At 39.3% G+C, this 27,110-nt stretch overlaps 1 protein-coding gene across 1 annotated transcript in view; it reads left to right on the top strand.

Annotated features, from left to right (window-relative positions):
* Positions 1-27,110, top strand: part of NCKAP5 (NCK associated protein 5) — a 373,160-nt gene that overhangs the window by 99,555 nt on the left and 246,495 nt on the right. Inside the window, exon 3 of the mRNA XM_051623988.1 lies at positions 21,047-21,124. Within this exon, the coding sequence (XP_051479948.1) occupies positions 21,047-21,124 (78 nt within the window). The remainder of the gene's footprint in view (positions 1-21,046; positions 21,125-27,110) is intronic.

Consider the following 27,110-nt stretch of genomic DNA (forward strand, 5'->3'; position numbering starts at 1 on the left):
TAGTGATAAGTTCCACAATTCATATGACAAACTAATCATGTCAAGATGGCTAAAATGGACTGTTAATTCATATATATCCTTTTTTGTGTTGTCAAGGATATAACACATTCTCTTTAGCTTTTACAAGGAGGAAATGAACAGTTATTTAAAAAGAGTAAACCACTTTTATTTAATCTAAACATTTTTAGTTGAGTAAATCTTTGATGTGTTTATGGTCCAGATGGATTGCATGACTATTATTGCTACTGCTCTTGCTGTTTCTACCATTTTACTGTTGGTGGAGTCAACAACCAATTTTTTTTTGTCAAGCTAAACAGAAATTAGACACTAGCATTATTTCTTGTCAATTAAATCATTATGATTTGTTTTAAACACAGGGGTTTATTGCATGTTAATATTTAACCTCACACTAACAGCCATCAGGATGAAGCATTCACCAGTACCCAGCTTTTGGCTAGTGTGCTTCAGACCCTCACAAGAAGCCTTACATCTCTAATTACTGTGGCAGTAAAGACTGCTTAAAGTAAAGAAGATCAGAAATTCACCCAAAACTAAAAGACTTAAAGTTTTAGGAAATAAAATTATTCTTTAGAAAACTGAAAGGAATTCTGATCTTAAAAATGATTGCACACACATGTGTTTCTGTTTCTGCAGTTTTATGCTGACATGGGACAAGAATCTGCCTACACGGACTAAAAATGGTCCTAAAATTGCAGGACTTCAAATTACTGTGGTCCCCTAAATCCTTCCTCCTTACACAGGCATCACCATGAAAGAAATGAGGTTTTCATCTCAAGGAAGTGACCATTCCTTAATTCCAAAGTTTAAATATCTCAGTGGAGTTTCCTTTATGATCCCTGACTTTCGTAACACATAGAAGAAACAGAAAATCAGGTTCATTTACAATGTTCCAAGTTGCCATTCTCACACTGAAAACTTCTGTATCACCTGCTGCTTACGCAAAATTTAGTTGGTGGCTTTTTTTCCTGCAGAGTTTTGGGAGGTGTAAAGTAATTTAGGGATGTAAAGAGCTATATAAATGCTAAGTGTTATTATTAATGAGTAATCAGCTGAACAATTATCATAAAGAATGGCAGTCCTCTTACTTGCACTTTTGATGTTAAATGAAGAGAGACCAATAATACATAATGAATGAAGATAAAGCCAAATGAATTTCTGAATTTTGTTTGTAGATGCGTACATACATCAAACAGCCATCTGCCCATATAGAAAGGATTAGTGGTCTGGCACCATGTTTATCCACAGCTGAGAAAAGAAGAGAAATACAGTATTTGTCTTCTGTAGTCTCCAGTACAAATCTGTTGTAGCTATGACAGTGATACAAGTTGAGACTCGATATTAGGAGGCCATACAAAGTTAGAAAGCAGAGGACACAAAGTGCTATTTCAGGAGCCTCAGTGAACCTCATGAACTTTCACAGGGCACACTGAGATGGCTGTGATTCCCTGACCAATAATGAACCTGGAATTAAGTCATGTTTTCCAGAGAGTTTTGACAAAAGAGAAAAAGAAGAGAAACAGAAGACAAATGAAATTAAATGAAATTAAATATAAAATATAAAAAATAATAACATAAAATAACATAAAATAAACCAGCTCTAGACTTGGGTAACTTATATACAAAATTATTTGGAAAGGAAACACCCAGCCTTGTTGAGTTTATAGTATCACTGAATCTTTTGGTTATGTCTCAGCAAAGACCATATGCTGTATTTATTTTCAAAGTCACAAGTAAGGAAAGATTTTATAGGTCAAGATGTTAAATACCATTTTATTTTATGGGCTGCAATTTTGAACAGTTACCTATGCATATGCCAGAGTGTTTGAATGTGTCCAAATGCTGAAAGCCTTTGTTTCTAGCAGGTCATGTGAAGGCAAACCTGATCTGTGATGTGTACACTCTGGTTTTTACTGATCTGTTTCTGGGCTTCTGACCAGAAATTCTATAGTAAAACAGATAAGGCTTCTCAAAGTTAGGTGAAAAGCAAGATGCTCTTCAGCATGGCAATTTTCCTCTGTCTTTCCTAGTAGTGAAGTATATTAAAGCACAATATTTAGTTCTGTGATAAAAGAATTATCTTAGAAAAGTGTTTTGTGGTACAGGAGGGAAAAGCTGGGGCAGTATTGTACACACTCTGTTGTACAATGTTCCTTCTTCCCCTCAACTTAATTCTTGGCCAGAAGGATTGTCTTTGGGAAAGTATATGTTGAAGGGACATGGAGAACAATGTACATTTGTGGAAAAACAAAAGAGAGAAAAGGCTATCAGCAATACAAAACATGGCAAATAGAATTTGGGATATTTTTTTAAACAAATAACCAAATCTAGTGTTCTTCATACAGTTTCCCTTGCATATCTAATGTTACATATTTAAATTTAAATGCTAAGTTGCAGCATAATATCTATGCTGTACACTGTATAGTGAGGTAATACATGTCACCTGCAGCTTTCAGAATCAGAGGATTGCAGCTCTTCAGGTCCTCTCTGAATTCTACCAAACACTACCAGCAAGTAAATAAATGCATTTCAATAGCAAAGTTAATGGGTGACTAGTTCTGAGTTGCTGTTGAAGGAGCAGCCTGTGTCCTGTGTCTGAACTGGAGGAGGTGTTTAATTTACTGTGTGAATAAAATTCTCTGAATCTCTCTGTTCAGCACTAACTTACACAGGAGTAACACTTCCCTAATGTGTATTCATTGAAAATGGTTGTGTATGTTTTGATGTTAACTGGCTCTATCAAAAATTTATAGAAATGGGATAGAAAATATATTGTAAACACTGTATGTTTTCATACATAATTCATCAGTGGCATTACTTACCACGGATTCCAGAAGCTATGTAGATTTAGGGTGTCTCTAAGTATATCCACAGCTATTTAACATAAAATAGATGTTTTGAAGAATAAATAGGAAACTGTGTGCTTTAGAGCAGGAGCTGCCTAGCTGATAAGTTCATCTTGAACAGCAGTTCCTTACTGGTCCGTTCTAGACATGCTGGAGCTGCTCCAGTGCTGCTCACCAAGATGGTCTGGAACAGCTGATGGAGACAGAGAGCTTGTTTGTTCAGGAGAATGAAGAGAAGACTGAGGGGAGATTTATTAGTATGCTTCTACCTAAGGGAAGGATAACACTAGAGATGGACCTAGTATTTTTTTGGAGGTGCACAGTGAAAGAACAATCAATGGACAACAGTTGCTTGAAGGGAAATTCTGGTTTGACATTAGGAGAAAGTTTTTTACCATCAGGATGATTGAACACTGAAACAGGGTACCCAGAGGGACTGTGGACTCTTGGAGACATTCAAAACTTGGCTGGATATGATCTTCTTTAACATGCTTTAACTTTGAAGTTGACCTTGCTTTGCATGGGGTACACACACCAGGCAACTCAGAGGCTGCTTTCTATCTAAATTATTCTATTCTGTTCCTGGGGCTCATATACCTTAATCTGAAACAGCCATTATCTGAGGCAGGACAAATGCATTTTCTTCACTTTTGTGGAAGAAATTGTATCTAAGTAGCAATAGACTTATGAGAAACAAACTTTCTGTATTAAAAGCTACTGTCTCTTAGCATGCACCCATCCATCCTTTCGTGTGCGTGTGTATTCATATATATATATATATATAAAAACACATTTTGGGAGTTTGGTTCTTGTATTGCTTTTGGCCATCTGTACATGTCAATGTCCAGTTGATTTATTTCCCATTTTGATTATAAGCCTTTTTCTGTTTGATAACAGGAGATTGCACAGAGAAACAGCATCTGACAGTGTGCAAATAAAGTACCTGTCCCTTTGTCAGACAGGTTTACAGGCACGTAAAACCACACAAAAGGAGTGAAAACAAATGCACAAATGCAGGGCAGACATAAATCTTGTTTGAGTGGAGCTGAAAAGTATAATCTGACTCCTGCAATAAGGGGGAGAGGGAGAACGTAATGTTTTGAGGTGTCCTGTGCAGGAACTAAGAGCACATCATTCACTTTTACATCCCATTGATTAGACACAGTTACGGGAAAGGCACTTGGGTTTGGCATCTTTCCCTGTGCTTAACAGGCACCGAAGGTGACATCCAGGGGGATGCCAGCTGGGGTTCCAAAATGCTGAACCACTTACCCTGCCACAAAGTGGGATGTTTATATTTTCAAGCTCTAAAACTCTACATAAATAGACCCAAGATTTAGCGAGGACACAATAATTGCTTTCCTTTCAACAGCAGGTGACACATTTCCCACTGAGAAAAATATGATCATGTTGCTTTTAGTCATAACAGGAGCAACAGGAGAAAAAGGAGGAAGTGGGAAATGTCACCAGTCGGGTCTTGGAAAAGCCATTTCTAGGCGTGACTGAGCCTCTAAGTACACAACGTTAAAACATCAGTTGGCAGGTTTAAATCGTAGCTTATTGTCCGTGAACTGCAAGCCCCCAGATGCTATTATTTAATAATTACCTGAAGTTTTCCAGGTTCAGAGCATGGGATGAACTCTTTACTGCTCCTTTTCCTCGCTGATTTTACCCTGGGTAGCACACCTCAACTGAGCAGGGACAGTGAGTGTGTCCAGGTGGCCTGAGGACGGGCAGCATCTCCAGATGGTCCTGAGAGAGGATGAGCATGGAAAGGGTTTGGATGCTGCTTTTCACATTTAGCAATGCAGACACATACTGTTATATCATTTTAATCAATAGGACTAATGGTTATCCTCTCTTACTGAATATCTAATATAATTATCTGACAGCATCCCTTTCCCTATTGTTGTTTCCATATACCGTGAACTTGGAGTTAATTTCCAAACTCACTCCTATCTGTCAAGTGAGGTTTTCCTCCATCTTTGGGGTGGCCAAGGCAGGAACATTGACTTCATATGCCAGTATAGCTGGACTCCATGTCTGGTTGCCTCTCTGGGAGCTCATATATGCTTAATGGAAATAACAATGTAAATTGGTGGTAGAAATGGTGAAATCTAGCCTAGTATTGTGCTCCTGTGTCACTGGAATTGCAATGCTATCCCCTGGAAAGCAGCTTGGCTTACAGACTTTCCCAAAGCTTTGAGGAGATGTAAATAATCAGATGTCATCATGGAACTAATTAGTATTCTCATCTAGATTATGTTAGTAAATACTTCTGGAGCTTGAAATCATGTTGAAGAATTTCCTCTTGATGGATTTTAGTATGTTTCTCATATCTTTGGTGTGTGAAATCATCTTCAGATAAAGCAGTTATAGCATAGCACTGCTATAAATTAAAATGAGACAAGGAAGAAATCCACAGATCTCCCAGAAGAACAGTACATCTCTACATTATTCCAACTCCAATCTACATTCATAATGTATCATATCTGTTAAGAGTTGAATGCTGCCTTTTTTAAAAAAGAGGTTTTTCCCATGTAGCACTAATCATAGCTAAATGATAAATTGCTGATTTGTGGAAAGCAGAAAACTCTGCTTTGATTAATAACTTAGGATTATATTTGAAAGTGGATGTTCTAATCAGGAGCATTTTAGGAGACAAATAATCTAAAAGTCTTTTCAAAGTGTAAAAGATAAAGCAATTCAGTATGGCTTGAGATCTATCAGCTGATACATCTTAGCATAGGCAGTACAACCTGTTGAAGCAGCAAAAAACCACTTTTTCCTGAGACTTCACTAGAGCTGACTGCAGAACTCTCTTTTGGAAAAGGCCTCTCCAGGTTTCAAGACTGTAAGATTAAGTCAGTGGATCCTAAATAAATCCAGGCTGTTTGAAGCAGCTTATTTTTTGTACATGGGCATGTGAGTGTGTATAATGCACATATATACTTGGCATGTTTCTGATGCCATGTTAGGGAGATGGATGTAATCAGACTAAAAGAGTGAGAACATCTTGCTTTCAACTGTGATCTTGCCAGAATGACTCAAGGGGATGGGACTTGTTCAGTGACTCAGTTTCCCCTGGGACAGAGATCGATCCATTCATCCCTGTGAAATTCTTCACTCTTTTCTCATAGCAGGAGACCCTGCAAAATTTTGCAGTCTGGAACAGCAGACTCATTTGCCTTGTCTTAATCTCCCCTTACCCCATATTTACTTTGTGGCTAGACAGATAACTCTCATATTCAGCATGTCCTTCTGGCCCCAGGCATCTAGAGTGTGAATGCAAATAATATAAGGGGGTATTCAGCTATCCACATAGATGACTGTGTCTTTCAAATATGTACAGAGGAGGGTTTTGGGTTTTTTTTACCTTATGTGGTATGAATGCAAGTATCAAAGGAAAGGAATTTATATGTTCAGCTTCCTTGCTCTCCCCTCTCAGAAATAGGAAAGCAAAGCTGTTTGATACATAGGAAGGAATGGGAAGACAGATTTGAAAATTTATCAAAGTCTAGAGAGATTTCAGAAATTGCCAAAGGAGCAGGATGAACACATTCTAATGAAGAAGTCATTAGGTGCCTATCTGCACCTTTAGAGGTTTAAACACCCCATCTGACTGCGTGATGTTTTGATTCCTTTGTGATTTGTGCTGCTGCCTTCAACAACTGGAGTGACACAGGCAAGAGTGGCTGGACCAATAGACTCAGGCCATACCAAGCTCTGCCTGGTATGGAGACATTCTTCTTAAGGCCCTGTTCCTTCAACCATACCACAGAAAACTTTTTGTTGAACAATTTTGTTTTACAAGACTTAACATTATAAAGGGTGCTTGGAAGAAAAAGAAGGGAGGCAAGAAAAATGGCTCTGCTTACCAGCAAAACTTTTGAGCACTTTCCTACAAGTCTCTGGCCATAAAGCATTGAGGCATCTTCCTGCTGGGAGTGCATGCCATGCTCTCATAGCCTGCCACCACCTCCACATCCAAAGAGTAAGTTTGTGACACTTGAGTTTGTCACAAAATTTCCTTTGAGTTCTGTACAACCAGAGAACAGTAGTGTTCTGCAGCAGGGATGTTTGATATCCAAACAGAAAGAGTTGGAAAGGAGTAGAGGAGGAAGGTCATTCTTCAGTGTAAGGGCTTTTTCTTTGAGGGGGATTGTTGAAGTACACACAATGTGCATTTATATAGAAGTAATTTGAAAGCTTTACACTGACTAGCTTGCTTTTCTTAAAGCTTTCTTACATGATTTATGAAAAGTGTTATTTCTACTACTCAGGCATCTGAAAAGAAGCAAATTATCTTATTACATTATGTGGACAGTCAAAAGAAGAGTTAAATGGACCATATGACTTTCTCTTAAAACATTAATTTTCTTGTGTTTTCTTTAATTTCCTTGATAATGAAATGCTCACAATAGCCACTGGGTATTACTGTATGAAAGATAAATTAGATCATTCCCATTAGATGTAAATCCTCTCCTGGACTTTTCATCAGGATATGATTACTATAAATTTCTCTATACATGTGAAATGCCAATCCCTGAAAACATTTCCTGTTGGAAAACAAGAGATTTTCAGTCTTTTCATTTAAATACTGTCAAAATGATGGCTATGGAAATGCTTTTAAATGGATGATGAAGGACTGTATCTAAAGTTTGAAATTGCTTTTCCTGCCCTGAATAAGTTTAATTCTGCTGTATCAATGAAACTTGCAGCTGCTCAGCACTTTTCACAGGCACCCACACAAGATTACAGGAGTAAGGCTGAGTGGGTGTAATGGTTCAGTTTTATGACAACCTCGATGTCTGGAACACCTTAACACCATCATTACGTGGTCGGTTTCTCTTTCTGTGAGAAGTGAGATCTGAGAATTCCTGCCATTTCTGCAGGCTTCCCGTGGGAGCTGGACACCTGTGTGACCTGCCCCACCACCACTGTGCCTGCTGCTTGCGGGGCTCTGCCAGGAGGCAGGGCAAAGCCTTCAAGACCAGCCAGCCTTTGCCATAATATCAAGATGATCAAGCCTTGAAAAGAGACATTTACCTAATTCTTTAGCACTTTCTGGGCTGGAATCTCTCTTAACTTTAACATTTTCTTAAACCTATGCTGTTGTTTTTTTCTCCTGTGATTTCATATAAGCTCAGTATTTCTGATCTAGAGTACACATGCAAAGATCTTAAGCCTTATGGAAATTAATCTAAATCATCAGCCCTTGCAAGAATCATGCCATAAATTGACTGTGATTCATGCATGGAGCACCTACACAGTTCAGATGCAGTATTCCGGCCTTTCTGTTGTGTATAAATTATTGCCACTAGTTTTGAATACTCAGAAACATGAGATACTTAACAAATGCTAGATGACATCAAGAGGTCAATATGTATCAGAGTGTTTATGTAAGATAATTAGCATTCCCAAATGACACTCTTTTTTAAAACAGTTTAAAAATATTTTAATCCAATTACTGTAAAAATCACCCCTTAACAGAAGAGAGAAAAAAAATGATTACTTTATGTATCTCTTGTCTGCCTTTATTGTGGACTGCCATGCCCTCAGTTAATTCCATTGAGGTTGGCATGAGTCCCATTGAAGCTGACCCATAACACCCTTCCATGGGGAAATGGGATGTCACCTTTGTGTGGAAAAAGAATGCTTTTATGTACAGGATGGATATGTATTTTGGTTTAGTTTGACCTCTCTGCCTCAGACGAGTGAGAACCAAGGCTTCAGCAAGAGATTCTGTATATGTCTCTGTTTCCCAAGAGGGAGACCTGGTATCTAAACATCACAAAGTCAACCATAGAGCAGCAGGTCCACTAATATGACCCATTGTGTGTTGCCATAAATTTTCTAGCTGCTGATGATAAAGATCTTTAAAGTGTAGTTCAGTAAAATATTGTCAAGAACTTTTCCAGTAAGCTGCAGTTAATGACAAGAATTACATTAGCAGAAATGTAAAGGTTTATGCTTAAATTCTCGCTGTTAATTCACATTAAATTCACTGTGGATTGAAAGATTCATGTTTTAGAAACACAGACAGCCAAGTATTTCACTTGCTATTTCACACATAAAATTAAGGGCATTTTTAAAGTTACATTTTTGAATGCTAACTGGACAGTGTCTAGAACAAAATGCTGTCATGTAATCTGAACTGTCACTCTGTATCCTGCGTAGCAGCTGACAATGAGTACTTATATAAACAAGTATTTTCAAGCCTTTAATGCTACAGTTTGTGTTTGTTTCAGTCTTATTTGAATAAACAGAACGTTTTGCTATAACTGTAACTAATACCTCTAGTCACATAACATTTGAGATGTAGCTGCAACTCAGTGCAGCAATATTGGACTGCAGAAAAATCACTAATTAGCGTTATCCAGGAGCTAAATGACAGCTTTGATTTCACTGGTACCACATTGTACCTGTGAAATCTAAAGTGCTAAGTGAAATTAAAAGCTCACTTTAATTTTTATGAGAAGGAAATAGATTAATTGAGTGATGTAATTATATTTGTTTAGCATCTACTGTACATGGCATATATGTAAGTTACAATGTTCAGAAGACAAAACATTAACAATGCATTATCACAAGATAATAAGGATTATTAATACAATTGTTATATGCAGGAAATGAAGGGGGAGTTCTTTGCTTTGTTTGGAATGTAAGCGAGGATGAAAACCTACCAATTTCTACTTCATGAAAACCTTTATGTTATGCTCGGTTACTCCTACACATTAAACTCAACAATTTGCATCCATATTCACCCAAGTGCACCATTGCTCTGCTCCACTTCTGACTACAGCTCAATGAAGGCCCCCTAAGCCCCCCTCTCCATGCCTTGCAACCTCTCTAAGGAGCATGGCTCAGCTTTCCATCAAATCAGCCTTTGATACTTGCCTGCCTGGGCTGGTGCTCAGCTCTTTCCCTGGCTTTCAAAAGGACACAGAATCATAGAATCACAGAATGGTTTGGGTTGGAAGCAACTTTAAAGATCATCTAGTTTCAGACCCCCTCCATGGGCAGGGACACCTTCCACGAGACAATGTTGCTCAAAGCCCTGTCCAACCTGGCCTTGAACACCTCCAGGGAGGGACATCCACAACCTCCCTGGGCAACCTGTTCCAGTGTCTGACCACCCTAACAGTAAAGAATTTCTTCCTAACATCTAACCTAAATTTGCCCTCTTCAAGTTTAAAACTATTACCCCATGTCCTATCACTACACACCCTGCTAACAAGTCCCTCTCCAGCTTTCCTGTACCCCCTTCAGGTATTGGAAGGCTGCTATGAGGTTTCCTCTTCTCCAGGCTGTCTCAGCCTGTCTTTATAGGAGACATGCTATGTCTCTTTATAGGAGACATTATATGCTCCAGCCCTTGGAGCATCTTCATGGCCTGCTCTGGACTCACTCCAACAGCTCCATGTCCTTCCTGTGCTGAGGGCTCCAGAATTGGACACAGTTACTCCAGGTGGGCTCTCACTGGAGCAGAGCAGCAGGATCACCTCCCTGGCCCTGCTGGCCACACTTCTTTTGATGCACCCTAGGATGCATTTGGCTTTCTGGGCTGCAAGTGCACACTGCTGGCTCATGTTGAGCTTTTCATCGACCAACAACCCTAGGTCCTTCTCCTCAAGGCTGTTCTCAATCCATTCTCTGCCCAATGCATCTAATTGTCACTTCTGTCCCAGACTGATCCATATGTCTGTGTTTCTAGCCACCCTACTCTAAGGATGGCAGGATTGGAGTTGCAGCCTAGCAGGAAATTGTGCTTTCAGTGCTTTTGTGCAGTCTCTACCACCCAGAATTTACCAATATTAGTGCCTGGGAGTAAAGGTACTGCTTTGGCTTTATTTATTTGGCCTACACAACATAAATGCATGCTCATATGCTGCTTGCTGACACAAATGTTCCAGTTTTTATTCTCTTCCTGGGACTTTACTGAACTTTCTGCTTATAGCTTACCATTAAAGTGCAACATTTTCCTTCCACTAAATCCCTGATATACTTAAAGTTTATCTCCAACCAGTATCACATGCTGCCATCTAGCCTTTACACCACTGAGGAAACGCCAAACTTCTTACAATTAATCTCCCAGCTCTAGAGATGCAGGTTACGTGGTGCACTTGCCTGTCCTGCCCTGGGACTGCCAGCTCCTCCTATAAGCACTGACAGTGAGTGGCTGTCACAGTTGGGATCAGAGCTCCTTCTGGGAAACCTGCTTCGCAGACTCTCAGAGGAGGTTAGGTTCCTCACAGGGGTTGAACTGAACTGTTACCTACAAGAAAATATGTTGAAAGTTTTAGAAATATTTCTTTTTCATTTGCATAAATAGCTACAAGCAGGGACAATCCTGTTGCATTTATGAATGTTTTTATTTTCTTTAATATCTCATGGAAATTCGTGGGAATTTTTGGCTGACGAAAGAGTGTGATTCAGGCAACATTAACTGAATCGTGCCTTGGACTCAGTTGTGTCCTCCTATCAGTCAATACCCTAAGCTGAACCAGCTGCAAGCCCTGGTAATCAATGTGCCTGACAATAAATGTGCTTCAGGTGGAGCATGAGCTGAAAGCCCTCCCTGGGAGCTTGGCTACTGGTTCATTTGTAACAAAACTATAAAAATGCATAGGTATATCTGAGTGTTAGCTTCTGATTTGTTTATTTTTTTGTCTATACAAATACAGAGAGAAAAAGCAAACTGATGAGGGGGGGCACATTTATTTGCATGTTTCATCATTTATCTGTGTGTGTGTGTTAATGTACCATATGGGTGAGTCTGATGGGTGCAAGGCAGAGCAGTTCCACTGAATTCAGCATCCCAGGAAAAGGCAGAGTGCTATGAGCAGCTTCTGAGATTTCCTGAGCATTCATATAGTTTTAACACTGAGATGAATTGTTCTTGACAATAGGTGTGCATGTGCAAGGAATTGCAAGCAGAGCCCTTGACACAAAGATTAATTTTCAAAATGTGCTATAATGAGTTTCTGCCTCTGTTTGAAAAAGTCTGTGGCTGGAGCAGAGCGTGCTGGCAGGTGGGCAAAAGAGAAATGGCAGAAGAAAGCAAGAAAGGCCTGTCTGGAAAGGAGGTTTCTGCTCATCTCCAGTTTCTCAGTTTTCTATCAGTAGAGACCCGAAAGTGTCAATAATTCAAGTTTTGCTATACCCCAGGTTACCCTCATACTTAGAGCAATGGATGGAAGCTGGAAATCCTCCAAACTTTTTCTAGCCTTGTTTTGCCCACTAGTATTTCTTGGAAGCATTTTGGGATCATAAGTTTGATATGCCTATAACTTGGTGTTGGATTTTTATATTTCTATACTTCAATGTTTTTTACTATGCAGTTTTAGTAAGAGGATGATTGAACTGATGAACCTCTAATAGAGATTTTGTATTTAGCTTGGTTTTAAGTAGAAATTAGACACACTTGGTTTGTGTGTGTATCTTGTTCTTTCTCAGAAGTTGCCAGAATATATGGGAGGACAAGTGATGATGAAGCAGGGAAAGCAAATGATAGAAAACTTCAGGTCCCAAGGTATTTGTTTTTAGGATGGATGAGAGCAGTTATTCCAAATGAGTTAAGAAGTCTCATATATGCTGAGAGTGAAGCATCTTTATCCGTGAATCCCAAACATTTGTAAGAACCTTAGAATTAGATTTCCACAACTCTGCAATGGATCCCATGAATGTTTTCTATCCTTGTTATAAGTCCTTGTCTTCTTTAGACAGTGTGAGTCACATGCAAGGGCCACATGTCAACGCAAGTCAAATGCCTCCAGCCAGCAGTTCTGTGTGTTGTGGTTGATTTATATTAATAAAAAACATCCAAGAAATTATTGAGAAATTGTAATTACCTGGTAATGTCAGAAATTGATTAATTAAATGTTCCAGTGTTTACTCTGCATCTTTTTGGCTGCTAACATTTCTGGGCATTTACTTACAGCATCGGTGTCTTTCCTGGGTGAAGTTTATTAATGTAAATTGGATTTGACATAAACAAGACTAGAGCTAATTATTTCATGTAAATACACACATTGTGTAGCAACAATCTCATAACATCTGCACATCTTTTTGCACTCTGTTTTCCTGACTCTGAAAGTCTGGTTTAACTACACAGCAAATTCCTATTGCCCTAAATAACACTGATGCCTTCTCATTTGTGGAATTCCTGGGATATAAACATTCCTCTCACTCTGACACCTCCTTAACTTACACATGATCATCAATAACTTTGCACAACTGGGAACTGTCACAGATACCTCTATACTAAGCTTCACTTTGTATTTCACTGGGTGGAGATGTTTTATACTGACTGAGGACAAAAACCTCCCATAGGCTGAGGTAACTGGGAGAGTGGCCCCAAGCCTGCCCAGGAGTCATCACCAGTGTCTTGTGGTGCAACCTGCCCTTCCATAGCCATTCCTCTTCCTGGGAAAAAGCCAGGTTTTCCCCATCTCCTGCTAAATTCTGTGGCTGCTCCAGTGGCCTAGTTGATTTTGGTAGACCCTATCCAGCCTGCTTGAACTTCACTCTCAGGGGGCTACAATGGGTAGATGGGCATCTATGGACACTTGGCCTTTATGCAGCCTGATTACCAACAGGATCTCTTGATTTGACCCCAAATACAAATCAAGGGCATCCACCTGTTGCTGCTGTAGGACACACTGTGGTATGGTCTTGGGTTTTGTTCCTGCAATAACAGCATGAACCTCTGATGTGTTTGTCAATGAAGCTGTTAAGTGGTGTTAAAAGCTCTGTGACTTACAGGATGTCTAATACATTCAAACTTACCTGGAATAATATAGTTCTCTCCTATTTCAAGATAATTCTAGTAAATTCCAGTTAATGCTTTGTATTTGCCTTTACTGATTACTTCTTTCAGGGAAAGAAAAAGCTAAAAATAGCATGGATTTGCCTGGTGGACAAAATGTCCAGTTTCCTTTACTTAGCCAAACAAAATAATTTGCTCAGCACTTAGCAGAAATGACAGAATTTCCATATTCTGTTATTTGCATAGAGACTTCTAAGGCCAAGGAATGCTATGTTTTGGAGTAAAATATATATGTACAAAAAAATCTGTCCAGTTCTAGTTATGTTCACTGTACTTACTCATTCCTGCTGTCAATTTTTCTGGTTTCAGTTACCTCTTCCTCTTGCATTTCATCCATCTTCTTGGTTTCTGACTTTACTCCCACTATCTTACTTTATATCTTATTCTGAAAAATATTCCAATCTGTCATATAAGCACATATTTTTTTTAATGGATCCCAGATTGAAATGGTCTGTCCAAGTGTCATTTTCTGTAAAATATTATTTTCATCTATCTGATCTTAGGAATTTATCCACTCACCTACTTTGTCTTGGGCTCTGCTTCATTGCCCAGAAAGAGGACAGCTGTCATACAGTTTTATAAATTGACATTTGTCCTTTAACTCAGCTGCTGCTTAAACCAGTAACTGCTTTGAAAGTGAGGGGCTGGAGTGTTAAACTGACATGAGACCCAGTATGGTGGTTTTGCCACTGACAAGAGTTTTCCTAGGGCCATGGAAAACATGAGCATCTGCTGGAGCTTCTCCATTATTTTTACCTTGATCATAATGGCTTGGGTTACAGGCTCTAAGTGACGTTGCAGGGTTCTCTGTGGCCTCTGCTTTGTCATCTGGTTTTGGAGAGGAATTGGGACACTGAAAAATTATGTACCTTTGAACTGAAGCTGTGTGTTCTTGCAAGGGGGACAACAGGCATTCCTGAGAAGAAAAGGTCTTGCAAGGGATATACAATATTGTATTTCTACAAATTTTGCAGCATCCTGTGACATTACAGCACTCACTTGTGTCAAAAAAGGCTGAATTCGGTAGAGCCATATGATTCAGTCGAGCTGAAAACTGCTCTGCTTTTTTTCTGCCTGAATCTGTCATCAGGCTTCCCTTTGGAAAGCTGAAAAATGTCTTTTTGTCTTTTTAGTTTCACTCCTCAGCATCATGGGGTCGCATAGGATTCTTCCCTCCATCCCCAGTACCGAGATATTTTATTGATTTACTGCAAACCTACTTTACTGTAACTAACCTCAATTAGGTCAACTTTTTAGCTTGTTCTCTTCCGGCATTAAAGTCCAGCATCATTGCTATCCTCCCACCTGCTATCCTCCCATCCTTCATGTCAAGGCCCATGTATGTTGTATAACTGACAGGTAAAACCACTGTAGCCCTTAAAGGGTGAGCAATTCAAACCAGCCAAGCATCTGGACATCTGAGTGGTAGCAGTGGTTTTCACCAAATCTGTTCTTCACTTGCCAGCTACAGTCTACAAAGGCAGAAGACTGGTCTGTACATCTCTCCAACACACACACCTGAGCCATGAGATTTGCTTGTAGAAAACGTCTTACTGGAAAAACAGAAGTTTTTATAAGCCGGTGGAAGATAATTTAAAGCTACACCATTCTCTGTGGCCCTTTGTGGGAAGAACATGAACATCAGGTGTCACTGAGCAGAGTACTCATGTCATTGTCCCAGAATTTGTACTTCTTTGGGGACAAACTGGCAAAAATTCAAATGCAGCAGAGCTCTAGATGCCAGCTGTGAATCTGGATTGCGTTCCTCCCCCAGCTATTTCTGTGTCCGGGTATTCAGAGTGCACGGGGGTGCAGAATCTGTTCCTTAGTTAACAAGCTTGTGCTATTTCAGGCTTTATTAAACTCTGCTGTCCTCTGTGGATAGTGCCATTTAATAGGGTGCAAAGCAGGAGCCAAGCAGCAGCAGCAACAGGAAAACCCAGCTGATTTTTTAATGAAAACAACTGGCTTCAGTTGAGTCGGTAAATCAGTTTTAATCACTGCAGCTGAGATGTAATATGAGCTGTTCACTGAGCCTTACATGATTTTGAACAATTAAGAAATTTGCTCAACATATTTATTAAAATAAATATTACTGTTTTTACCATAATGGTGTAATTCCACAGTATGTGCATGAGGGCTCTTGCCAGCCTTCTGTTTCACTGCAGATGCTGTAAACATACACTTTCATGCCAGTTGTTAATAAAACTAACAATTAAAATAACATGTTGAAATCAGGCAGGAAAATGATAAATCAACAATGATGGCAGTTTTAAAAGATACTATTATCTTAAGCTGCATGGTTTAGCTTTTATTGTTATTTAGCACCAAAGGTGAGCAGTCTAGCCAGGTGTGGCATTTAAGGGAGAGACAAAAAAATCTCATGCAAAGAGGGTTTTTTTAATACCTGATTTATTTTTAATGTGCAGCTGAGTAATGCTGTATAACAGACAGCTCACTCAAATCCCCAGTTATGACACTTTCAGATGTGAAAAAAACATAGTCCAGACAAGAATACATGTAGATACACCCTCTTGAGCTGTGGGAAAAAAAGCCTGCTTTCTATCAAAGGTTTATGCAGCGGGATGATAACAAAAATAAATATTTTGTAGAAGTTATAATATCCTCTCAAGGCATTCTCCCTAGATCTAAAGTTTTACCCCAGGGCACTCTTCCAGCATCCTTCAAAGATGACTTGTGTCTCCACACTTGGTGCAACAGCTTGGATCTCCCCCTCACAGGTCAATCGCCCCCGTTCTTTGCTTTGCTAACATCATTTCCTAATCGCAGCAGTCTGCTGTTTGGCTGCAGACACTTTGTTGTTGTTTGATTTCTAGTAACCTTTCCCTGTGAAAACAGGCCTTTCTGCACTGTAACAGCTGACTCTGAGCTCTCTATGTAGTTCCCTGTCTCCAGGGCTGGATGGCTCCAGATATTTGCAGGAATTTGTCTGTGTTTATCACATTGTTCGTCATCCCAGGTTTCGGAATCCGGGGTGTGGGATGGCATTCCAGCTGCAGGATGGCCCTGTCCCAGGAACGCTGCCCACCCACCTCCCAGGGAGCAGTGACAGCTCCAAAGCACATGCTTAACTTCTAGCACATGAGTAGCCCTATTGAATTAAGTACGTAATCAAGTGATTTGCTGGATCAACGACTGTATCCTTAATCCTTTTCACATCTCGCTAAGCTCATTAAACTCTCTTTGATACCAAGCTGTGCAAGTTCCTTAAGAGACAGAGACTACGTGCTATTTCTTTAGCTTCCATTTATCACCTCCAACTTCCAGCCAGGGACTCCTGTGTTAGAAGCCTAAGGTTGCCCTAAGGGTTTGCTCTGTAACAACGGATGGGAAAATGTTCTGTGTGCTGAATAATTTTTGATACCTTGCCCAGCACAACAACACGGATATGCCAGAACAAATACCCACGTAACCAACCCAAATACCGAGCACTGCATCCTGGGCCTCAGAGGAGGCACTTCATTTCCTCTCTTCCCCTTTTTTTTTCCTGATATCTGTCCAGCTAACAAAGACAAGAAAAAAATAGCAAAACAATTAAGCATTGCAAAGCTAGATACTTAGTTCTGTCAAAAAAACATACTTAGGTATATCTGCAGACTTGTGCTTCAGCTCAGAACAGTGACAATTTGGGTAAAGCAATTCTCTAATGCTCTCTAAATTAGATGAGCTGGTATGTGACATTTGCATACCAACTCCTCTTGGATGCCAGAATCTACACAGCTGTTAGAAAGATTTTCTACTACATTTAAACATATTACAGACAATGGTGCAGTTTTAAAAAGTCGTGCACTTGTATGCCATCACAGGAGGACAGATGGGGGAATGAAATCCTCCTGATTGGAAACTAACTAATAGAGAAGAAAGGGGACAGGTTTCATTCATTATTCTTAAAATAATTTTTTTAAATCCCTTAAAAAAAAATAAATAAAAAATTTCTAGACTTCTCAGTAATCCTGCTGGTTGGGAGGAACTGCTGGAGGTCAGAGTGGGGCTCAAAGCAGAGCCAACCCAGCTTATGCTGCAAGGTCTAGTACAATTGTGGATAACAGCATAGATGGTGATTCCAGAATTGCTATATAACATAATCAGATTTATAAAAATGCAATAATTTGGAGCCCCCGACTTCAGATTTAAAATGTTTCCTCATTTTGGAAATGCTGACTTAGCCTTACACAGCCATCCCCCCTTGCTTTGCAGGTGCTCATGGTTCATTCAGCCTTTCTATGCTTCAGTCTTTCAGGAGGAGGGAAGGAACAGGGAGAATTGTAAGCTCTTTTTCAAACCCTGGGGCCACCTTGCTCTCACAGCCTTTCTCTTCTGTTTGATTGACCTGTCTTGTTATTATCTAGTATAAGAACCAGTCGTGTCTACCTAAAGGATTTTCACACTTACTCAGTTATTGGATCTTGTCTGTTTTCCTAAGGAAAAGGTATTTTTCCTACATATGTGTGGGTCAGCTTTATCCTCCTCCCAACAAAGCAGGCTCTGCAAGTCATTTGCATGCATCAGAAAATGACCCTCCATGGAATTTATCTCACTGGATAGTTATCCATGCTACTCAAACACTACCTGGTACAAGCATTCACAAGACAGAGCTCCAAGAAAGCAACAAAATATCTGTATTACTCCTCTCTGTCCTTTTACTCCTCTCTGTGTAGTCTATTGGGTACTGAAAAATGTCAGTACTTTACTAAACTGTAGGCATAGTCTTTGTAAAAAAGTATGATTACTATAAGGTGGGTTTTTTCCCAGACTTTATGCTTGCACCGAATGTGCCAAGTTATTCTAAATCACAAAGTTGCTCTAAATCTCAAATCACTATTTGCTTCATGTTGACAAAATGATAATGCTGGGGTTTGATCCAGGGTTTGCAGAATTTGGCTTATTGGGACAGCAGATAACAGAAAAGAGCAGAAACCTGGGCCTGGGAACAGAGACCCTGTCTGCAGCAGATGGCTTCCTTTGGACACGGCTGGCACGTGTCTGTGCCATAGCAGCCTAGAAGAAAAGAGTTAATTCTAATCACTATGTTCCTATCAAATCGTGGTTGATTTTTATTTTTTCATCACTTCTGCACACTGACAGATCCTGAGTTGCAGGTCTTCAAAGAGAAATAGAAACATATTTCCGATCTGCAAAAACTTACCACTGAGGCAGCAGTCATAGAGGATAATGGCATTAATTTCTTTTCCCCCCTTGTCTTTGTTTCTAGACAGGATTTTTGAGCAAAATTGCTTCAAAATGAGGTTTTTTTATATTATTGTGGAAGGGTTATGCAGAATAAAACTGCTGATCCTATCTTTGCCTGTAGGGCAAAGTGCACTGATGAATAAATCAGGAATATGGTTTAATATTACATTAAGAAGACATAAAGACATTAATACTAATTTACACCAGGTTCATTGTAGTAGAAAATATGAAGTAAAAAAAAAGGCAATTTGTTTTAAAGAACTTGGTACAGCAACTAATCATCATTATACATTTGTGTAGTATAATTTTTCTGAATTGTAATGTATGTGTATTACAGAATAACTTAAGAAGTTATAACTTAAGAACTTAGAAGAAGCTTGCTGCTTAATAGACATGGTGTGCTCCAAGGAAAATTCAACTCAAGTGACAGGGAAAGTAAGAGACTGCTGAAGCCAGAGTCTAATCTAAATAACACTGGTATAAAACCCTTATTAGTGCCACTGAAGTTCATGGCATTTCTCAAGATCTACATTATAAAATGTTTTCTGCAAGTAACATCTACAAGATACACATCCCTACAGGATTTTAGATTAAAGTTTAAGCTTGGGGCAAAGTTTAAGCTTGGGGCAGCCACACAGGTCAACGGAAAGTTTCACAAGACCCAAAGGTTTTCAAGCAAGGCAGATTGAGCAGGATATGGCTGAGATGCATTTGCACAGGCAGCATCTTGCTCTTCCTTCCCATCTGTGCCAGGAACCTTTTCTTTGTGTCACAACAGACTTTGAGGAACCAGTCTCTCTCTTTCTCTCTGTCTTTCTCAGTCAGAAAAGGAGAATAATTAATGTCGGCAGAAACGTGGAAGCACTTAAGACAATTCGAGTCCTGAAAAATGAAAATGTAAATTTAGAAATATATTATGATCATTAAAATCAGTTAACATTTATCTTCACCTGGAGAAGACGCTAAGATGCACAGACCCTGCTAGCTATCTCATATTCTTAGTTGTGAAGATAAATGGCTGAGTAGAACCAACTAGTTGCCACAAAAATCTCTATTTGTATTAATACTAATAGAGAAACAACCTCTAATACGAACAAGAACTCCGTTAAGTGGTTTTGTGATGAGTGCAACACTTAAAAAGTGGAGCTGTTCAGGTGGAACTATTGTCTCCAGGAAGCGAAGGTGGATTTTTAACATGTCGCGCTCCAATCCTTGTTACTTCCTAAAGTCTGAGGTTTGAAACATTTTTGATTTAGTGAGGTATTTCAAGAGAGTTATCTTCTTACTGATAGGTTTTCAGAATAATAGTGTGTCTGTGTTGGTACCACTGTCATACACATATATCATATTACATGTTATTCTGTGGTTTCATTCTGAAACATTTTCTATAAATAACACTGAAGTTGCCTTCCTTCTGGAAATGGTGTATTTCTATTGCTGATGTGTTTCTCTGCTGACAATAAACATCATCTCTTTTGCATTGAGTTTAAAGAATAGGCTTCAATAAGAAAAAAATATGAACTGCTCATCTGATCATCAATATTTATCAGAAATCCTGTCTAGACACAAACACAGTAGCTTTCATATAGCTGATACTGCAAGTTATAGCATCTGCAAAAGTTGTGAACTGGAAAATAATATAGGAGCTGAGTTATAGTTTCATTGTCAAATAGGATACATGCAATAATATTTTTCATCCTATCCATGAAATAAATATTTGAATCAAAAATTCAGTTCACTTTGATTTATACCTAAAGTAAACAAAATGTGCACCAAACCAGTGGCTGCACTGTGGAGAAGTTATTTTTCAGTCTGGATCCAGGCAAGATAATTCTGGGCTTAGAATATGGATATGTATTCCTCTGTATTCTGATTTACTTGGGCTACATGCATATTCTCACCTCCTTCTGTCTTCCCCTCGAATAATCTCTGAAAAAAATGAACTGTTCTAACTTGTCCACTTGACATAAACTCAAATTTGGCTTTAATCTAGAATTTAATATCTTGGTGATTTCTGTGTACATGGGATAACCTTGGTTAGAAAATGAAAGCAGAGTCTACAAACTGACTGAACTTTATTCAGAATTTTACAAACACTTTGAACATTGAAGAACTAATCTTTTAATATTTTTTCATTTAGGAATATATGGACTCAAACAAATACATAGAGCATTTAGTAACTCAGCTGGAAGAACAACGCTGGAATTTATGGAGGCAAGTACTATGCACATATCTATTTATTTATGTTGCTGCTTTGGAAAAAATACTGCACACCATAGTTTCCATTCCTGATTTTAAATAAATTATTGGCTATTCAGTTTCTCCACTTTTTCATTGTCTGCAGGCTAGCAAATCCTACCTAAGTGAAATAAGTAAGGCATCACACACGGGTTGAATTGCTAATCAGGACAGTTACACACATGCACATGATGTTCAATTTTCTAAGCACTTGGTACTAACCCTGCTTCAGAGTCTTCTAACTGGGCTGAATTTAAGAAATGGTCTTATATTCTTGAGTATAGGTGTTTTCACTGAATGGCACATAAACTATAGCCAAAAAAACCCCCAGCATAGCAGCCTAAGGAATTGAGAATTTTGAAAGTAAAATAAACACAGTTTTAAAATTGTACAGTACTCTTGAGAGTCCAGATTTTCTACTTGTCTGTTCCTGTTGCTCAGTGCGGGCTGCTCAGACTTAACTCTGGTTCAAGCAAAGCAGTGATTTCCACATGCTAGAGTGCAGCTAGTGGGTGTTTCTGCTCTGCTGTACAGCAACTGTGACAACAGCATAAGCACTTCTAGAGACCTCCCCAAACTCTGTATCTCTCTGGTAAGATGGCTATAGGACCTTGCCAGACCTCTATGTATTTGTCTGGTCTGTCATCTACTCACAGGTGGAGCTCATCAGCTCGCACAAAAAATTCTCACCCCATCCCAGACACAGTTTCCTCTTTACAACAGCAATTTTATTACATATTGTACTTCGGTGGTTTTGCTGCTGTGTGACTGTCAATGCCTTCATTAGACAGGACAAGAGGTTGTGCATTTTTAGCATCTTTCCAAAATTTATCAAGTGTCATTCATAACTGTGACATGGTTGCAGAAATGTTATAGATTCCTTAATGTATTCCAGCAGTTTTGTTCTCTAGCTGTTGGTTCAGTGCTGGTCTGATAAGAAATGGTTAAGATAGCCAAGAAGTTACCTAATGTTCAGAAGCCTTAGAATTCTCACACCCTTCATGAGTTCATTTCTCTTGATCATTATTAAATTAATTCTTCCAGAGTTTTCATTTGGATGGGATAGTTATTATCACAGCTCGTTTAATCATATAATTAGTTTTTTTACCTATTACTAATCATAGAATGGTTAAGGTTGGAAGAGACTTTAAAGATCACCAGGTTCCAACCCCCCTGCTGCGAGCAGGGACACCTCCCACAAGACCAGGCTGCACAAGCCTCATCCAACCTGGCCTTGGACACCTTCAGGGAGGGGGCATCCCCAACCTCCCTGGGCAACCTGTTCCAGTGCCTTGCTAACCACATGGTGAAGAATTTCCTCCTGATGTCTAACCTAAATCTCCCCTCTTTCAGTTAAAAACAATTACCCCTTGTCCTATCACTGCCTTCTTTGGTGAAAAGCCCCTCCCCAACTTTCCTGTAGCCCCTTCAGGTACTGGAAGGTGCTATAAGGTCTCCCCGGAGCCTTCTCTTCTCCAGATTGAACAGCCCCAACTCCCTCAGCCTGTCTTCATAGCGGAGTTGCTCCAGGCCTTTGATCATCTTTGTGACCCTTCTCTGGACTTTCTCCAACAGCTCCATGTCTCTCCTGTTCTGAGGGCTCCAGACCTGGACACAGTATTCCAGGTGGGGTCTCACCAGAGCAGAGCAGAGGCGCAGAATCGGCTCTTGGCCCTGCTGGCCACACTTCTTTTGATGCAGCCCAGGACACAACTGGCTCTCTGGGCTCCAGCACACACTGGTGGCTCATGTTGAGCTTCTCAACTACTACCCCCAAGTCCTTCTCCTCAGGGCTGCTCTCCAGCTATTCTTCCCCCAGCCTGTATTTGTGCCTGGGGTTGCGCCAACCCGGGTGCAGGACCCTGCACTTGGCCTTGTTGAGCTTCATGAGGTTGGCACTGGCCCAGCTCTCCAGCCTGTCAGGGTCCCTCTGGATGGCATCCATAATCTAAAAAGATCTGCATGACAGCACTTTGCAGTATTTGCTTTTACTTTTTATTTTCCTAAGTATTTAGTATCTATTTATTCATTACTCACTGTCTTGTATTTTTGTAGTTACCAGCTGATTTCCTTTCTGGAATAACATTTAATACAGAGGAAATGGAATAACACCAGTGATGAACCTCATTCAACATCCACAGCCATCTATTTTGTTAAATCCAATATTTGACTTCTTTTTCAAAGGCATACGAGCAGTGACAATCTTTATTAATACACAGTCAAATAGAAAGTAATCTTCAAGGAACAACTTAATCTTCATAGATTAAAACCTATTTCACCTTAGTTCTGAACAAGTAAGAAGTAACGATCTGCCTGATTTTTCAGTTGAATGCTTCTCATGTGCACAAAAAAGTAGCTTTGCACATGACAGTACTAGTTGGTATGCATCTCACAAATTTCCTGGCCTGTAGGATATAGTGTTACAGCATTTACAGCATTTATGATATGGATTTACTCTGACTTATAGGCAAAACTCAGAAAGTTTGTGTATAATTCCTGCTTTCCTTTAAAAGTAGCCAAAATAATTGGCACCAAAAACCCCGGAGTTTACATGTAAGATTACAGAATTTGGGTGTTATTTTTGCAAGAATGAAGGTGATAACATTATATGTGGATGACACTACCATGGTTAAATATAAATGACTAATAAAAAATTAAAATATGAACAAGTCTTTGAAAAGTAGCAGGGGCAGTGACTTTATTTCATTATGAACAGACATTCAGATGTGTTCTGAAAATTCAGTAGTTTTAGAAAACTGAAGACAGTACTTTATCTTTAATATTAATTTATTTTTAATATTATTTTTATGGGGTATTGGCATAAAAAGGTAAGACTTACAATGAGCACCACAAGATAAGCCCTTCTGGTGGTGCCGGTCTTCTTTGAACACTTTATGTCTCTTTTAAATATCTGAGATGTTTCATGGTGAGGATTATGCTAATAGCTTGTCTGATGCAGGGGCAGTCCTAGGCTGTCTGTAGCCAGACAGATGTCCTAATAAATCAGCATAGCCCTCCTCTCAGACTTCATTATGCTCTTGATTTGTGACTACCATGATTTTAACCCAGTGGGTCACTGGGCCCTGAACCTGACAGTGACCAATAACCCTAACTTTACTCTGGGTGAGCTAATAAAAAAGACAGACACCAATCCTGACCGTTTCGCTCCTTCTGCCTTACTTATAGCCAGGACAGATTTATAGTGGCCAGGATAAGACAGAGGAGACTAAAGCCCCTATCATGGTGTGCATATCAATTTTACATTTCCTTTACATTTCCACGTGTACAATGGGACCCTAAAAGACACATGGGGGCAAAAATTTCTTTTCACTTTAGAGGACGACTATTTCTACACAGCATTAGCATCTGCTGTGGAACATTTATTGCTGTAATTGCTGTCCCTGGAGAACTAACTTTGGTTAGGTCACGTTTTACAGCTTTCTGCTGAAATAGATCTCTAGCCCAGCTTCAGATGTTCTGTTGTTTAAAACCTTTACAACAAGGAGTTAATGTACCTCACGAGTACATGGAGTTGCAGAGTTTTTAACACAGCTTTTCTTATACCGAACGTTTTACACTAATTATTTTCTCATGAAGAATGATGAAAATGATGGCATATTTGACTTGTCAGTGTTTCCCCCTTTTCTCAAGTTTTAATGAAATAAATCTATCCAGCATGAGACAAATTTGGCCTTCTTGATGTAGATCACCAACATTTATCACTGGAGATGATGTACAGTAGTGACTGTGCATCTCAGTGTGTGTATCAGCTTGAACTAGAACACCGGATTATTTTAGATTTCTCTGTCCTACCCTGTATGGAAACAACTTTAAATAGGACAGAACTAGGTTAGGGGTGAGGGATCACCCTGCCGTTGTGTTTCTTAGGTAGTCATTTAATGCTCTAATTCAGCTAATATGTATTACTGTGTGTAATTTTTATGGCAGAATCACACAGACAATCAAAATGAGAAGCAGAAATTTGCTCCTGCAGTCTTTGCTAATTGACTTTAACAGTAGATCATAATTTTTAAGTCTTGACAGGTAGATCAGTGACAGCAATTACTAGATACCTGAAGAGAAGAAAGAATTCATATTTCAGCATAGGATTCTTGCCTAAATATGCAAGAGTCAGACCCTGTTCTTCAGACTTTTCCAGGGAATTTTGTTAGTGCTACTGAAACCATTACCAAATCTTTAGTCTGCCTTGGTGAGAGCAATAAATTATCTTGCATTTCAGCACATGACAATCACCAAAGGAATGAAAGATCAACAGCACCTTATTACCTTCTTACAGAAATGAAAAACACAGAGGGGGAGGAGCACAAATGTGCACGAGGCCTGCATGGCATTTCTCCAACGCCCTGTTTTTAAAACAGAGTTTGTTAAATAGATTTGCTATACTTGCATCACCAGCATTAGCATGCTTCTGTGCTCCTGGGTTTAATGTTTGTATACTAAAGAGGTGCCAAGTATTAAACAGGTTGCTTTTGCTGTAATCGTGAACTTCCATTGGGAGGCCATAATTGCTAACAAGCAAAATAGCTCTGCAAGAATTCTTAACAGTGAGCACAGATTAAAATAACAACTGTGATTAGCTTTAAACTGCTTGACTAGAAAAGGACTAATCTTGGGGGAATAAGTTGCATGACAAACAAATGAAAAACCCTATGTATGATATTACAGTAATGAAGGCTGTGAAAAAACACAAATACTACCCCAGCTAAATAAGGTCATGCTCTGCACAAGTATCTCTTTCTTGACAGGGGCTTAGTAACGTGACCCAAGGGGAATTAAGGTCAAAGCAGCCAGGTCTTGGGGCTGAAACCCCATCTTAACCCTTTCTGGAAGTTTCTGATAAAAATTGCCTCTGGTCTATGATGCTAAGGTGAGTTATAGATTGTATTTGGAATTAATTATCTTTCAAAAATGTTGTAGCCCCGATCAGTGGGGAGAGATTGTTTGGTGTGATTTGGTTTGATTTGATTTGGTTTAGTTTGGTTTGGTCTGTAAGAGCATGAGGCTTCCTTCTTTCCTTCTTCCTCCCTTCTTCATCCACCTGTCTGGTCCCACTGCCTTGGCAATGGAGAAAGCCAAGAAAAGGTGGTATGTACTGTTAGCCACCAACACCTGCCTTCTCAGTGTTTTTCTTTGTTGGGTTTTTTTGGAAGGTGGTATCTTTTTGTTGTTTTGGGTTTTTTTTTGTTTGGTTGGTTTGTTTTTTGTTGGTTTGTTTTTTGTTTTTTTGGGGTTTTTTCTGCATCTCTGGATATAGCAGTGGATATATAGGATAAATCTGTAAAATCCATGAAAAGATTGATGTATACCTTGCAGTTTCCATAGTGTTTGGAGGGGAGGCTGGCCAAGGCAGGGCAGAACTGAGTTGGGCAATTAGGAGTAATTCAGTCACCACAGGAACTCAGGTGTTTCCACCTAATATTATAGTCTCTCTAAAGCTGGGGCTTCTGATTTGTGACTTTATACGGGGAAAAAAGTCACAGGAAAGTGTAAATAAAAACCCATATAAGGCTACCAAGTTCTCTAACAGAGTAGACAATATGGTTTCAGATACAAAGTTCTATGAAGGATGAGTATTTGATTATGCGCATTGGGATACCAATTAAAAATTTATCTGATTTTTGGTCAAACGTGCTTTTCTTTAGCTGAGTCTAAATTTGGATGGTTCAGTGAGCAGTGCAGATGTAGTCAGAGGCCACAAAAAGCACTGCCATTGTATTATCTGTGAATGAAAACCACTCGCTTCCTTTGCCTCCCCAGTACAATGCCCATCTCACACCACAGTTGTTAAAGATACTTTTTCATGACTGAATTGGAGGAGAGTAGTGTGAATAACAAGTATATAGAAAAGCAAGTGTGTTACTGTTTGCCTTGTAAATAATTTTTTTTAAGAGGATCTCAGAAAAGGAAGAGAGAATAGGTTAAAGGTTAGAAATTAATCTTATGGA

The sequence above is a fragment of the Apus apus genome, chromosome 6, assembly GCF_020740795.1.
Source record: "Apus apus isolate bApuApu2 chromosome 6, bApuApu2.pri.cur, whole genome shotgun sequence".
NCBI classification, from domain to species: domain Eukaryota; kingdom Metazoa; phylum Chordata; class Aves; order Apodiformes; family Apodidae; genus Apus; species Apus apus.